Raw genomic sequence first — 13,946 nt, 5'->3', positions numbered from 1 at the left:
TTTTATGGAAATACTGTGCCATTTTATATAAGACTTGAGCATCTGCAGATTCTGATATCTGAGTTGGGGCTTTCCCGGTGGCTTAGTGATAAAGAATCTGTCTGTGATGCAGGAGCTACAGGAGACTAGAGTTCAGTCCCTGGGTCCAGAAGATCCCCTGGAGGAGGGCATGGCAGCCCACTCCAGGGTTCTTGCCTGGAGGATGCCGTGGACAGAGGATTACAGTCCATAGTGTCACCAAGAGTGAACACAACTGAAGCAGCTTAGCATGCATGCACGCAGCTCTTGAGTTGGGAGGCAAATTCATTGAATTATACTATTTTTGCTTTAAAACTTATATATACTCTTTTATAAACCTTTAAAATATTTTTAAAATTAAATAATTTAAAATAGTAAAATAATCATTCGCATACTGTATATTCTTATTTTCCACTAAAAATAGCGTAGAGATTTTTCCCTATCAGTACATGTAGATATACCTCTTTCTTTCCAATGATTAGTATTCCATTGACTACACCATCATTTATTTAATCAGTCCACCCTAAGGATGATTATTGGGTTTTTTTTAATCTATAAGCAGTATTGCAGTTAATATTATTATGCATGCCTCTGATGGAGTTCAGGACAGGCCACCACAAAATAGGCCACTTTGGCATATTGGGGCCTCCCTGATAGATCAGTTGGTAAAGAATCCACTTGCAATGCAGGAGACCCCGGTTTGATTCCTGGGTTGGGAAGATCCCCTGGAGAAGGGATAGGCTACCCACTCCAGTATTTTGGCCTGGAGAATTCCATGGACTGTATAGTCCATGGGGTCGCAAAGAGTAAGACATGACTGAGCGACTTTCACTTTCACTTGGCATATTGACTATTTTGAATTAAATTTACTTAAAAAACAACTGGCACAAGAAAAACGCTCTGACCCTCCTTCATCACCTTAGGTGGAGGAAATAAATCTCCCATCTGAAAGGTGCCCTTCCTATACCAGAAGGTAGAGAGACATCCTTATCGGAAACAGGGAATTCAGGGCTGAGAAGGCTATATAAACGAAGCTTGTTACTTCTTTACTAATTTACTGCTCCAAGCTCAAACTTGTCCTATCAATTCTTCACAAATTTATTGTTTCTTTGTTTAAAAATTATAAAATTTGCCTGCCCTGGTCACTTCTTTGGCTCTCATAGATTTGGGGCCCCATACATATGAAATTAAATTTGTTTTCTGTTAATATTTATTTTATTACAGAGGGTATCTCAGCCCAGAACCTGGAAGGGTAGAAGGAAAATTATTTTTCCTCCCCTTACACATCTTTATATAGTGAGCGGAAAGATTAAATTTCTAGTAGTGGAATTACTATGGTAAGAAATGTATTATAATTCTGAACAGATGACTAAATTGATTATTTAACTTCAGACAATAGGAGTTTAAGGCAATGGTGGAAAACCCAAATATGGGAGTCCTACAGATACCACCATCAAGAAGTCCCTGAGGATACCTGTGAGTACTGGAATGCTTTTTGCACATGCAAGATATTTGGAACAGAGTAGATGTGAAAGTGGAGTGAGAGGGGCTATTTAGGTATTCACTACTTGAGAAAACGACATTAGTGATGCAAGGCCTCCCTCCATGCCTGGTGGACAGCAATTCCACAGCCAACCTATGGACTCAGCCAAACTCTTGCCTTTTCCCGGAGAGTGGGCCAGAAAAGGCTTGGAAGGGAGAGAAGGAAGGACAACGCTCCTAACCTTGTGCGTGTGCTCAGTTGTGTCTGACTCTTTGAAGCCCGCCAGTTTCTCTGTCCATGGAATTTTCCAGGCAAGAATACTTGAGTGGGTTGCCATTTGCATTTCCTCCTCCAGGGAATCTTCCTGACCCAGGGATCGAACCCGTGTCTCCTGTGTCTCCTGCAATGGCAGGCGGATTCTTTACAACTAGCGCCACCTGACCTTGGACATGTCTGTAGCTGAGGTAGCCCCTGGGGCATCTGAGCTAGGCTTTTCCCACAGCACTGGCCCAGCATAGAGGCATACCCCAACAACAGCATAAACAGGAGTGACCCTGAAAATACCTTTTTCTGGGAGAGAACAAAGCCAGTTAAATGGATGCAGCCTCAGTACCAGGATCCTTTTATTACAAACCACGAGCTGAAGTGGGCAAAGTTGTGTGCAGTTCTTCCGTGTTATAAACAAACCTGGATGAGCACCCTTGGTCTTCCCTCCCATCCAGCATGGTCACTGGGCTTCACTTCTTTAGATCCCTATTTCTTTTTCTGTAATGGCAATGTGATTCTCAGTTCTTCCTTCAGAGCCCTCTCCAGAAGATGAGACTAGACTGAGGCAACTCAGGTAGTCGCTCTGTGTGCAAAATTTAAGGGTATGCCAAAAAATCTCAGTAATCAAGATAATACTTTAGGGACCTCCCTGGTGGTCCAGTGGTTAAGACCCTGTGTTACACTGAGTATTACACTGCAGGGGGCAAGGGTTCAATCCTGGGTCTGGCATTTGGGAATCCCAAATTCGACATGGCAATAATAATAATAATGCAGTATTTAAAAAATTCAAAACTAGTGCAAAAAAATCCATGATGAACAAAATACTAAAACTTAAAGCATTAAAGACAAGATCCAACCCTTCATGTTCACTACCCTGCTTCACTCCTCTCACCAGTCCTAGTTCCACTAAAACTTGACAAAAGCAGGTGGCCAGCCCACTGACTGGTTTGCAAGTATTCCTATTAAAAAAAAAAAAATATATATATATATATATATTTATTTTATCCTGGTTAAGTAGACATAAAAGTGACCTTTTAAACCATCTTAAAATTTACAGTTCAGTGGCACAAAGCACATTTATGTAATTTTAAAAATATTACATTAAAATATTGTGTGTGCTTAGTCACTCAGTCATATCCAACTCTTTGCAACCCCGTGGACTGTAGCCCACCAGGCTCCTCTGTCCATGGAATTTTTCAGGCAGAAATACCGGGATGGGTTGTCATTTCCTCCTCCAGGGGATCTTCCTGACCCAGGGATGGAACCAGTGTTTCTTGCGTCTCCTGCATTGGTGGGCAGATCCTTCAGCTTCTGAGCCACCAGGGAAACCCATTATTAAATATTAAAATATTTATCTTTATTATTAAAATATTATGTGTTGTGATTCCAGGGTTTGGGGGCGCCAGAGGCCAGCGTCTTGGTTGCGTTACTCTAGTCACACTGCCTCTCCTCCTCGTCACCCACTCCTGGAGCCTGAGGATGGAAACCTGAAGGTTTCTCCCAGGTGGCGATCTGGGAGATCGGTGGAGATAAGGCAGCGGCGGTGGCGATCAGGCCAAGGAGCACGTCTGTCCGAACCGCCGCCGACGACAGGAGGACTCGCCCCGCCCCCATCCGCCTGCCCCTGTGCTCTCGGCAACGAGACGCACCCGGCTGGCGCGCCCTCGGCCTGCCTAGGACCACCCGGTGCAGCGTGGACCCCGGCCTGCCTCGGGCCACCTGGCCGAGCGCGCCCTCGCCGGCCCGCCCTGCTCTGCCAGGCGTCCCGCCGGCCAATGGCGAAGCGGCCCCCGCGGAGTCCCGCCGCGCGGCCAATGGGAGCGCGGCATGCAAATGAGCAGGTGCGGTGGCGGCCGGCCCGTCAAGGCGGCGGCGGCCGCGGGCTGCCAGAGGCGCGCCGGGCAGCCGCCGAGCCATCCGCGAGCTCCGCTCTCCCGCCATGGCCCCCGCTCCGCCCCCCGCCGCCTGCTTCTCCGCCGCCGAGGTCCAGCGGCGCCTGGCGGCCGGCGCCTGCTGGGTCCGCCGCGGGGCCCGCCTCTACGACCTCACCGGCTTCGTGCGGCAGCACCCGGGAGGCGAGCAGCTGCTGTGGGCGCGCGCGGGCCAGGACGTGAGCGCCGACCTGGACGGGCCGCCGCACCAGCACTCGGCCAACGCGCGCCGCTGGCTGGAGCAGTACTACGTGGGCGACCTGCAAGGAGATCCCCAGGTACAGCCGAGCGGTGGTCCCACGGGACCCCTGCTTCCTCCCCCACCACCGGCTGCACCTGCGCTCCAGGAGGGCCCAAGGTGATAGCCACCTCCTTCTCTCCGGGTAACAAGCCCCTGCCCGCCACCACTGGCTCCCCAACCAGGAATTTGCCCTTCCTTTCCAGCACTTCCCCTGACCCTCTGCTGTCTGCTACTTCTCCCACCGCCCAAGGTATCTCCTACTTCCTGCTGGTTCCTACTGCAGCCTCTGGCCATCTGACGTCTTGGGTCACTTTTTCCCTCCCAGCCCCTCACACACCCAATCTTTTCTTCCTGTTCCCTTATCAGCCTCTCCCTTTTTGCAACTTCTTTTCATTTCTGTTTGAATAATAGCTTCCAGGCTCACCTGTCCTCCCCTCCCCATCTCACTCTACTCCTGCATCCAAAAGGCACAGACTGGTCACCCTTCTCAGCTTAGATTTCCCTGTGCCACCCTTGTTTTGCTCCAGGGCTTCCCTGGCCGAGTGGATAAGTTGGGGCAGTGTCTTAGACGGCCTGTGTCCTCCCGCCCTTCAGATCTCCCTTCGTTTAGTGCCCTGCGTGCTGGCCTGGGTGTCCAGCAGAGTGACGTGATGGGGTATGCCAGTTTTGCTGGGGAGAGGGAAGTAGCACTCTGGGCTGCATGCAGCTGTGCATTCCAGGCTCATGATGATATTCAAACCTCTGTCTGATCCCCGGGTGTATTTTATTATCTCCATTTTAGGATGTGGAAACTGGGACCCAAAGAGACACTATAGTAGTTCGCGGTCAGTTTGTGATCTGAGGGAATCTGAGCTAGATAGTAGAAAAGTCAGGTGTGTCTGATTCCAAAATCAGTACGCTGTCCATTCCAAGGACATTTGGGTGTGGGAGATGATCTTATCTATTGGGCTCCAGGTAAGCCTGGGCCAGAGGCAAATTGACTCTTCAGGCCTACCCCAGGCCCAGCTGTAGGACTGGGGACAGTGGGGCCATCATGCTTGGACATAAACCAACAGTTGTTCCCTGCTTCTAGCTCTTCGTTCAAGATGGTCCCAGCAAATGCTTTTAGGTCTTTGGATGAAAGGACTTGACTCTCACTGTTCCAGGTGTCTTCACTGAATCATCCTGCCCAGTTCTTTAATCATTGATTCACTCACTTGATGTGTTAATGATTGGCAGCACTGAACTAGGTACTGATACCAATGGACTGAGGTACCAATGGACAAAACAATATGGTCTCATTCATGGACCTAACATGCTATAGTAATTCTTCAGTTGCCTGGTGCTATCAGAGTAGGAATCAGGGAGAACTTTCTGGAGAAAGTACTGTTTACTCTGGGAGCTAATCAGTGGATACCTGGCTTTATCCAGGTGGAATGTGGTGAGAACAACACTCCAGACAGAGGGAACAGAATACCTGGAGGCTCTGAAGGGTAAGGACTTGGCAGAGTCAAGGGACAGAAATAAAACCAATGTGACCAGAAGCTGGTGGGCACGGAGAGGGAAGTGGAAGGAGGCCGGAGATCAGCCAGGCGGCTGTGGTCAGGATTTGGGGCATGATTCTAAGAACAACCGGAAGCCAGGGAATGGATTCAAGCGGGGATGTGTCATGGTCAGATTTGCACCTTTGGAAGAGCATCCTGGCTGCAATGATGAGAAGGAGTGGAGGGAGCCAAAGTGGGTGTGCGGAGACCAGGCAGGAGGCTACCCTGTAGCCCAAGTGAGAGGTAACAGTGGCTTTGACCAAGAAGAGGGGAAGGTTGAATTTGGGAGACTTCATAGGTAAAATGACAGGACTCACTATTCTGCAGCAGGAGCCCAGTTTAATGTTGGAAGCTGACATTTGGTGTCAGGTCATGCCGAAGGGGTTTAGCTGTAGGTATAACTGAAGCTGAGTGCAGGAAATGAGAGGCAGAGGCCAGAATACTAGAGACTTCCAGGCATGTGATGGTTTATGGAAGGCATCCTGTATTGTAACTATAACCTATCAACAGGAGCCTAGGGTATGACCTCTCCTCCCAGCACCGTCCAGAGTATCTCTCCTGAGATGGCTCCACCTCCCGGCTCTGCTAGCCACCCAGCACTGTGGTTTGATTTGGCTTTGTTTTGCTTTGCTTCCCTCATAGCTCAGTTGGTAAAGAATCTGCCTACAATGCAGGAGACCCCGGTTCAATTTCTGGGTCAGGAAGATCCCCTGGAGAAGGGATAGGCTACCCACTCCAGTGTTCTTGGGCTTCCCTTGTGGCTCAGCTGGTAAAGAATCTGCTCACAATGTGGGAGACCTGAGTTCAATCGCTGGGTTGGAAAGATCCCCTGGAGAAGGGAAAGGCTATACCCACTCCAGTATTCTGGCCTGGAGAATTCCATGGACTGTGTGGTCTGTGGGGTCGCAAAGAGTCGGACACAACTGAATGACTTTCACTTGCTTTGCTTTACCTGACCTTCAGAGAAGGCTCTCAATTTGCTTCCTACACCTGCCCTCACCTTTTACTCCAAGAGTCCCAGTGTGGCCGTGTTTCAGGTGTCCTTATAACTGGGCTCCCACCTGAGGATATGGGGGAGAAAACTAACATCATACTTACAAACCCGTGGCCCAGACTTGACCTATGGCCATAATCACCCAATACTCCAGTTGCTCATCTGCTTCTGTCTGCAGATTTCTATTCTGGAAACAAGTGTAGGGTTGTCTTTATATTGAGGAGGAGAGGTAGCCAGAGGAGAAATCTAGAGAAGCTGTCCCATCAGAGAGAAGCCCTCCTTGTAAGGCCTGAACACAGAGAAGACACTTCTGTTCTTCTCTCTGGTTAAGCCGTCCTAGCAGCCCCTGTGCTGCCTTCTCCACCTCTCTCCTCTGCTCGGACTTGACCAGGGACGCTGACACCTGTTGAGGCTAGAAGCCAGCTCCTGTAACGTGAGGACAAGGAGGGGCCTTGACAGGCAAGGGAGTATCATGAACCAGCTCTATTCTTTGGGGCTCATTTCTGAATGTTGCCCATCCTCAGAATCCTTCTTCCCAAGTGTAGTCCTTGGCGAGGAGCCTGCTGGAGCTCTGCCATAAAATTGCAGGGACAAGACTCAGCCCCATTGGTTTCCCCTGTTCCCCACTTTACCACACCCCCTCTGTATATACACTTACACACACATTCATTCACACGCACAGGAAAGCACACACACGTGAAACAAGTCAGACTTGTTTAAGCCAACATACTGTGGGATGAGACAAGGTTTGTTATAGCCTTGGACTTGAGGAAGAGGTGAATCAGTGATGGCTGAGCAGGGAAGTTGGCCCTCTTCTCAGCCAGGTGCTCTGGGCTCCTCACTGCAAGCTTAGGTAAGAGTGGCTCACATTGTTAGGGGGTGTGAACCCCATTGATTGAGCTGCAACCGGCTTTTTTTTTTTTTAAGAAATAAAGAAATGACCTCCCAAGGCCATGCATACTGTGTTTCCCAGACGTAGGTCATCCATGAATCAGTGTCCCAGTTTTTTTTCAAATTGGCGTAGGACTTGAACTATTTAATGTTTATCTGTAAGTAGACTCACTATCTATTTTACCACTTACTTGCCCTAGGCATTATTACCAGTGAAATCACAGATTTTACATGCACACTGAAAATAGAGCTGTTAAAATAAATGCTCATCCTCCCATCCCCTAAAATCCTGAGGAGCATCTGTGGAGTGAGTATCACACTTTGGAAGACACCTGAAGCAGAGCTTCTTAACCCTGGTGATCTGCGGAGTATTTTCTGAGATTGATGGAAGAGATGAAATTGTGTGTAAAAACGCATGGTTGTGCATGTTTCTGGTGAGAGAGCTACAGCTTCCATCACAGTCCAGCCAGAATCCTTCCCTCACTCCAGACCTGCCGCGATGAGGAAAATAACTCTGAAAGGGCAGACCATACTCCCCCCACCATCTCACACCGCTAGACCTCAAGAACGCTTCTTGTGGGCAGACGTCTAAGCTTGGCCCTGGAGAAAAGCCCTGTTTGAGGAGACCCTGGAGGAAGGCAAGCCCTGACTCCGAGGCCCTGCTGTTGGGCTAACCCTGCTTTCTGAATGTCTCTGGGTGTCGTGTCCTAGTCCCGCAAGGCATACCTATCTCTGAGTGGCTGAGAAAGCCACAGATTCTGCCATGTGTGCTTCTGCCAGGCTCTGAGGGTCCGGCCATTCAGAGGTTCAGAGCTTGAGTAATTAAGGAGGAGCTCTAAGTGCAGGAAGACTCAGGGTTTCCACCCCACCCTAGGCTCTGGAACAGCTTGAGCACAGTGCAGCTTGGAGCACCGGTCTGAGCTGAGAGTTCAGATAACAGCCGGTGCTTGGGGAACTTGCCAAACTGCCCCCACCTGCAGAGCAGAGTGGACATGACAAGTCTGCTGACTGACGGGGGTCAAGATCTGCTTAGCCTACAGGAGGGCCCCCTAAATGGGCCTGCCTGGCCCATCAGCGGCTACCATCCTTTGCTACTTGCCCGGGCCTTGTGGTGGCAGGTGCGCTTTACCTGGAGGATGAAGCTAGCGCCAGCTGGGAGAGAGCCAGGGACCCAAGCCATTGTGGTTCCATGTGACATGGGGTAAACACAGGCTCCAGGACTGCCCCCTGATGTCACCCCGGAATTCAGAGAAGGGGCTTCAAGACCTAAATTAAGGGGAAGGTTGAAATTAGGGCTTCCCTTATGGCTCAGCTGGTAAAGAACCCGCCTGCAATGCAGGAGACCTGGGTTTGATTCCTGGGTTGGGAAGATCCCCTGGAGACGGAAAAGGCTGCCCTCTCCAGGGTTCTGTCCTGGAGAACTCCATGGACTGTATAGTCCACGGAGTCACAAAGAGTCAGACACAACTGAATGACTTTCACTGTCACTGGAAGTTAGGACTCTATGGGGGAAATAAAAAGAAACAGGAATCTCAGAAACACCTGAGAGTAATCATTTCTGGAAACATTCCCAGCAGAGAACCAAAATTGATGCCTGAGCAGCCTCCATCATCTTCACTTTCTTTATTATTTATCTTTAGACACACACTCACCATTGGTCCATACGTTGCCTTCCGTTCATTTAGACAGACAAGTAGTGAGCATCCTGTTCTCTCTGAAATCCACCGTGGTACTGAAAGTGTGCTTGTCAGGGTCATTGGGACCTTCCCCTGGCTAAACCTGATGGTCAGTCCTCACCTGGCCTGGCAGAACTCTGACATGGCCATCACTCCCCTGTCCTTGATAGGCTGTGTTCACCTCGCTTCTGGATACCTCACTCCCTTAGCGTTCTAGCTGCATTTATTTTCTTCTGCTGCTGTAACAAATTGCCACAAACTCAGTGCGGTGAAGCAACACCATGTTCTCTTCTGATTCTGGAGTCAAAAGTCAGACATGAATTGGCAGGGCAGCCTTCCTTCTGGAGGCTCTAGGGGAGAATTTGTTTCCCCCCTTTTCTAGCTTTTAGAGGCTGCCCATGTTCCCTGGCTCCTGGCCCCAGCTACCAGTCACGTTGCTCTCTCCTCTGCTCTTCTGTCTCTTCTCGTTCTTGGCCTCTGATTCTCCTGCTTCCATCGCTCACTTATAAGGAACCTTATGGTTACGCGGTGCTCCTCGCTCCAACACACACACCGGACAATCCAGGATCATCTCATCACAAAGTCTTTAGTTTAACCACACTGCACAGTCCTCCATGCCATATAAGGTAACATAGTCACGGGTTCCAGGTGTTGGGATGTAGATTTTGGAGGGAGTGCATTATCCCACCTGCTTCACCCCTTATGGTTGTTAGTGCTCAGTCTCCACCGCTAGTTCCTCTTGTTCCTCGTTTCCCAGAACGGCACATAGAGCTTAAATGGAACCACACAGTGGCGTGCCCCGCGATACAGCTTTTTTTACTCAGTACTACATCTGGGAGATGATCTGTGTTGTCCTGCTGACGCCATTCCCTGCTCTGTCCTAAAGGATCCAGAGGCTATAGAAGGGAGTGGGGGATAAAGCAGACTGGTGGCTGGGGCAGACCCTTGCTCATCCTCATGGGCCTTCTGAGTCTTCCTTTCAGACATCTGCCCACTACTCCCCTGCCGTGGCCAGAGCCTCGTTATACTCATTACTGCAGCAGCCCCCTGGGCAGTTCTCTCCTCCCAGCATTCCCTGCAGCCCATGGCCTGTGAAGCTTTCCAAAGAACATGTGGTTATATTACAGCGGTATTCCTCAATCTTCAGTGGCTCCCAATTGCTGCGTCCACAGCTCCACACCCGGAACACTTAGTTAAGTTTGGAGTTAATTCAGATAACTATCCATTCTACTTCTTCAGTCTCCTTCCTTTCCCATCTAGAGCTAGGTTTTTCCTTCTCGCACACTCACACAGCACTTGGCCTCTACCTACATTACAGCATTCAAAATGTTCTTCCCTATTCACTGCTTTCACTGCGTGTCTTATCTTCTCGACTAAATTGTAAACTCCCTGAAGACTGAAATTGCTGGACTCATCTGGGTTTCCCTGGGAGACACTAGCACCCTCGTGCCTGCCAACAGGAAGTAATAAATGTCTGAATGAATGAATGAACGAGCTGCTGAGAGCAAGGATAGCTCTCAATCGGCGTTTCCAAATGCCGAGATATGTGCCAAATTGCAAAGGAAAGCGGTGATGGCATGCACAGGATGCTTCAAGTAGTAAGATATGGAGACGCAAACAAACCTCTTTCCAGTTTCTTCTTTGTTAGCCGAAAGGATTGTGAGCTGATGGAAAGTATGGAGGACTATCAGGTGAGTCCCTCATTTCTGCCTTTGCCCTCAGTTTTTCATCAGCCGGAAGGAGTTGCCAAAACATCTTCCACATGAGGCTACTGCAGTTCACTCCTACCCGAGTCCCTGGCAAGGGTAGAAGTAAAAGTAACCATAGGAAATGCCGATTGAGAACCCTGCTTGCTCTCAGCGCTGTGGCTTGTAACCGTGTGTCTGTAAGTGTCTGGATGATATGTGGAGGTAGAACCCAGGTTCCTGGGTTTCCAGTTCTGTTGACTCTTTCCTATGTCTTTTCATGCAAAACTCTCTAAAGCGTGTCATCTCCAAACTGTGATTCTCAATCATCTCTAATTCCTGTTTATCTAAAATGGACAGAAGATTCTAACGACCTCTCTTCCCACCTGCTCTTGCCCTCTGATGGAAACCAAGCTCAGTCATAATAGTAAGGTTGGAGAATACCAAACTTGATGCTAGGAAGAGCTGTAAAGTTATCATTGAGAAGTAGAAACCTCACTCAGGATTTGTTGTTGTGAAGCCTTGCCCTAAAACACAGTTATTCAAATGCATTGTTTCTTTATTGCGATAGTATATTGCAAGGTGTTAAAACAGCAATACCAAATAAGCAAATTTGAGGGGACTTGTTTTAATATATTTGAATTGCAATGTGTACAGAATGTCTTAAGGTCCTGTTAGAAGAAAGCTTGTAGCCAAAAATTCCATTGATGTAACTACACGTGACTACACACTTAAGAGTGAACCATGCAATCTACATCAAACGTGGTTGATAATTACCTAAGTGAATCGGTCATACTTTCTCCTTTAAGACAAGTAGAATTTAGAGGGAATAGCTCTGTACATTCTTGTATGCTCAGCAGAGCCTTTTTCACATTGTTTAGCATTGTGCAGTGCTCACACTTCCCTCTGGAAAATGGAACTGGAGATTTTAGTAATGGCTAGTTTCGTTTTATAAATTCCGAATGTTAGTAGTCCATAATAACCCACTTAATTGCTAATATATAGCCCCTAGTTTTGTGTAATAATGAACTTCTATGAAACAAGATCACTTACCCACAAAAATCTAAGAAGGATCTCACGTTTTTAAGTCAAGTTAAGGCCCACACTTTGAGACTGACTACCATGGAGAAATAAGGAGCAGTTAGATTTTGGCCAAAAAAAAAAAAATCTGACAGCAAAATTAGGATTGCACTGGGCTGCTTATTCTTAAATTGAGCAAATAATGCATTCAAGTAGTTGTTTTAGATGTGTGGGGTTTTTTTTGACAGTATGTATGAAAGCAGTGTGGCATTCTAAGCTCTGCATTGGCTGTTCACAGCACGGTCGTAAAGAGGGTCATTTTCGCAACAGCATTTAAGGGCTGAGGATCTCTTTTGATCCTTGGTAAACAAGCCCTCCTCTTTTGAAGGGCTTCATCCTTTGTCGATTGCCTGTGTTTCAGTGTTAAACAGCCTACATTTGCCAGATCCTTACTTGACCGTGGAACTGTAACTAAAACAGTTTTCTCTCACTTTCATTGACTTCATGAAATTTTGTAAGTTTTTGCATTGATTTTGAATTTTCACTTTGCAGTCAGGTTTCATTTTATTACGTTGTATGTTGTCAGATGGTAGTAACCCCAGCCATCAGCTTGTCCCTCCTTTTCTCGATTGTCATAATTACCTGTGAACATAGTTCATACACAAATTTAAATCACTAAAAGGAATGTGCAAAAAAAATTGGGTGCCCCTTCCAACCTAGTCCCTGTGTAAACACTATCAACAATTTCTGGTGACCTCAGAGAAGCACATATATTATTCTTTCTATTTCCCATGTAAAGGAGTTGTATGGTCAGGCTCCTTGGCAACTTGCTGCTTTTTTTTTTTTAACCTAATGATGTATTTTGTACTTCCTTCCACATCAGCCATGAAAGTTTTCTTCAGTCAAGAACATGGGCTATCTTTCCATGTCTTTGAATCCTTTTTTATTTCCTTTATTAATGTTTTATAGTTTTCAGCATATACGTCTTTCCTTGGTCAGGTCCTTTCCTGACATCCTTGGTCAGGTTTATTCCTGGGCTTTGTTGCGGGGAGGGGTGCAATCTTGAAAGGTATGGTCTTTTACATTCCCTTTCTGATATTTCATTGTTAATGTAAAAAAATGTAATCAACTTCTGAATGTTAATCTTGTATCCTGCTACTTTGCTGAATTCATTTATTAGCTTTTGTGTGGAGTCCTTAGGGTTTTCTGTATATAGTATCATATCATCTGCATACAGTGGCAATTTTAGCTCTTCTCTTCCAATTTGGATACCTTTTATTTTTTTTCCTTCTCTGATTCCTGTGGCTAGGACTTCCTGTACTATGTTGAATATAAACGGTGAGGGTCGGCATTCTTGTCTTGTTCCAGATTTAGCAGGAAGCCTTTCAGCTTTTTTTCACTGTTGAGTATTGTGTTCGCTATGGGTTTGTCTTAAGTGGCTTTTATTATATTGTGATATGTTACCTCTTTGCCCACTTTGATATGAGTTTTTATCATGAATGGATATTGAATTTTGTCGAATGCTTTTTCTATATTTATTGAGATGATCATGTGATTTTTGACTTTGTGTGGTGTACTACATTGATTGACTTGCATATGTTGAACCATCCTTGTGAACTTGGGAAGAATTCCACTCAGTTGTGGGGTATATTTTTTATGTGTTGTTGGATTCAGTTTGCTAATATTTTTCTTGAGAATCTTTGCATCTGTATTCATCAAAGACACTGGTCTGTGATTTTCTTGGTGGTGACTTTGCTTCGTTTTGGTATCAGGGTTCTAGTGGCTTAATAGAATGCCTGTGGCAGTGTTTCCTCCTCTTCAGCTGTTTGGAAGAGCTTGAGAAGAATTGGTGTAAGTTCTTCTTTGTATGTTTGGTAGAATTCTCCTGTGAAGCCATCTGGTCCTGGACTTTCGTTTGTAGGGAGTTTTTAAATTATAGATACTATTTCACTTTTAGTGCTCCTTGTTCAAATTTTCACTTCTATGAATTACAGGAGAAGGTCTTGTAATGTGTATTTTACACGTTTCTGAACTGTTTACACCTTTTTGGTAAGCTGCCTATTCAGGTCCTTTGTCCATCTGTGTTGGATAGTTAATCTTTTCCCTATTAATATATGTGTGTGTGTGTGTGTGTTCACTCAGTCGTTTCTAACTGCTTGCAACCTCATAGACTTGTAGCCCGCCAGACTACTCTGTCCATGGAATTTTCCAGGCAAG

General features: G+C 46.9%; 1 protein-coding gene across 1 annotated transcript in view; it reads left to right on the top strand.

Annotated features, from left to right (window-relative positions):
• Positions 1 to 3,631: 3,631 nt before the first annotated feature.
• FA2H (fatty acid 2-hydroxylase) overlaps positions 3,632 to 13,946 on the top strand; it is a 53,517-nt gene continuing 43,202 nt past the window's right edge. The window contains exon 1 of the mRNA XM_006063322.4: positions 3,632 to 3,977. Coding sequence (XP_006063384.1) covers positions 3,708 to 3,977 — 270 coding nt within the window. The 5' untranslated portion in view covers positions 3,632 to 3,707. The remainder of the gene's footprint in view (positions 3,978 to 13,946) is intronic.

The sequence above is a fragment of the Bubalus bubalis genome, chromosome 18 (assembly GCF_019923935.1).
Source record: "Bubalus bubalis isolate 160015118507 breed Murrah chromosome 18, NDDB_SH_1, whole genome shotgun sequence".
NCBI lineage: Eukaryota > Metazoa > Chordata > Mammalia > Artiodactyla > Bovidae > Bubalus > Bubalus bubalis.
Note: the sequence above shows the minus strand (reverse complement) of the source record. Positions and strands in the feature narration are given on the sequence as shown.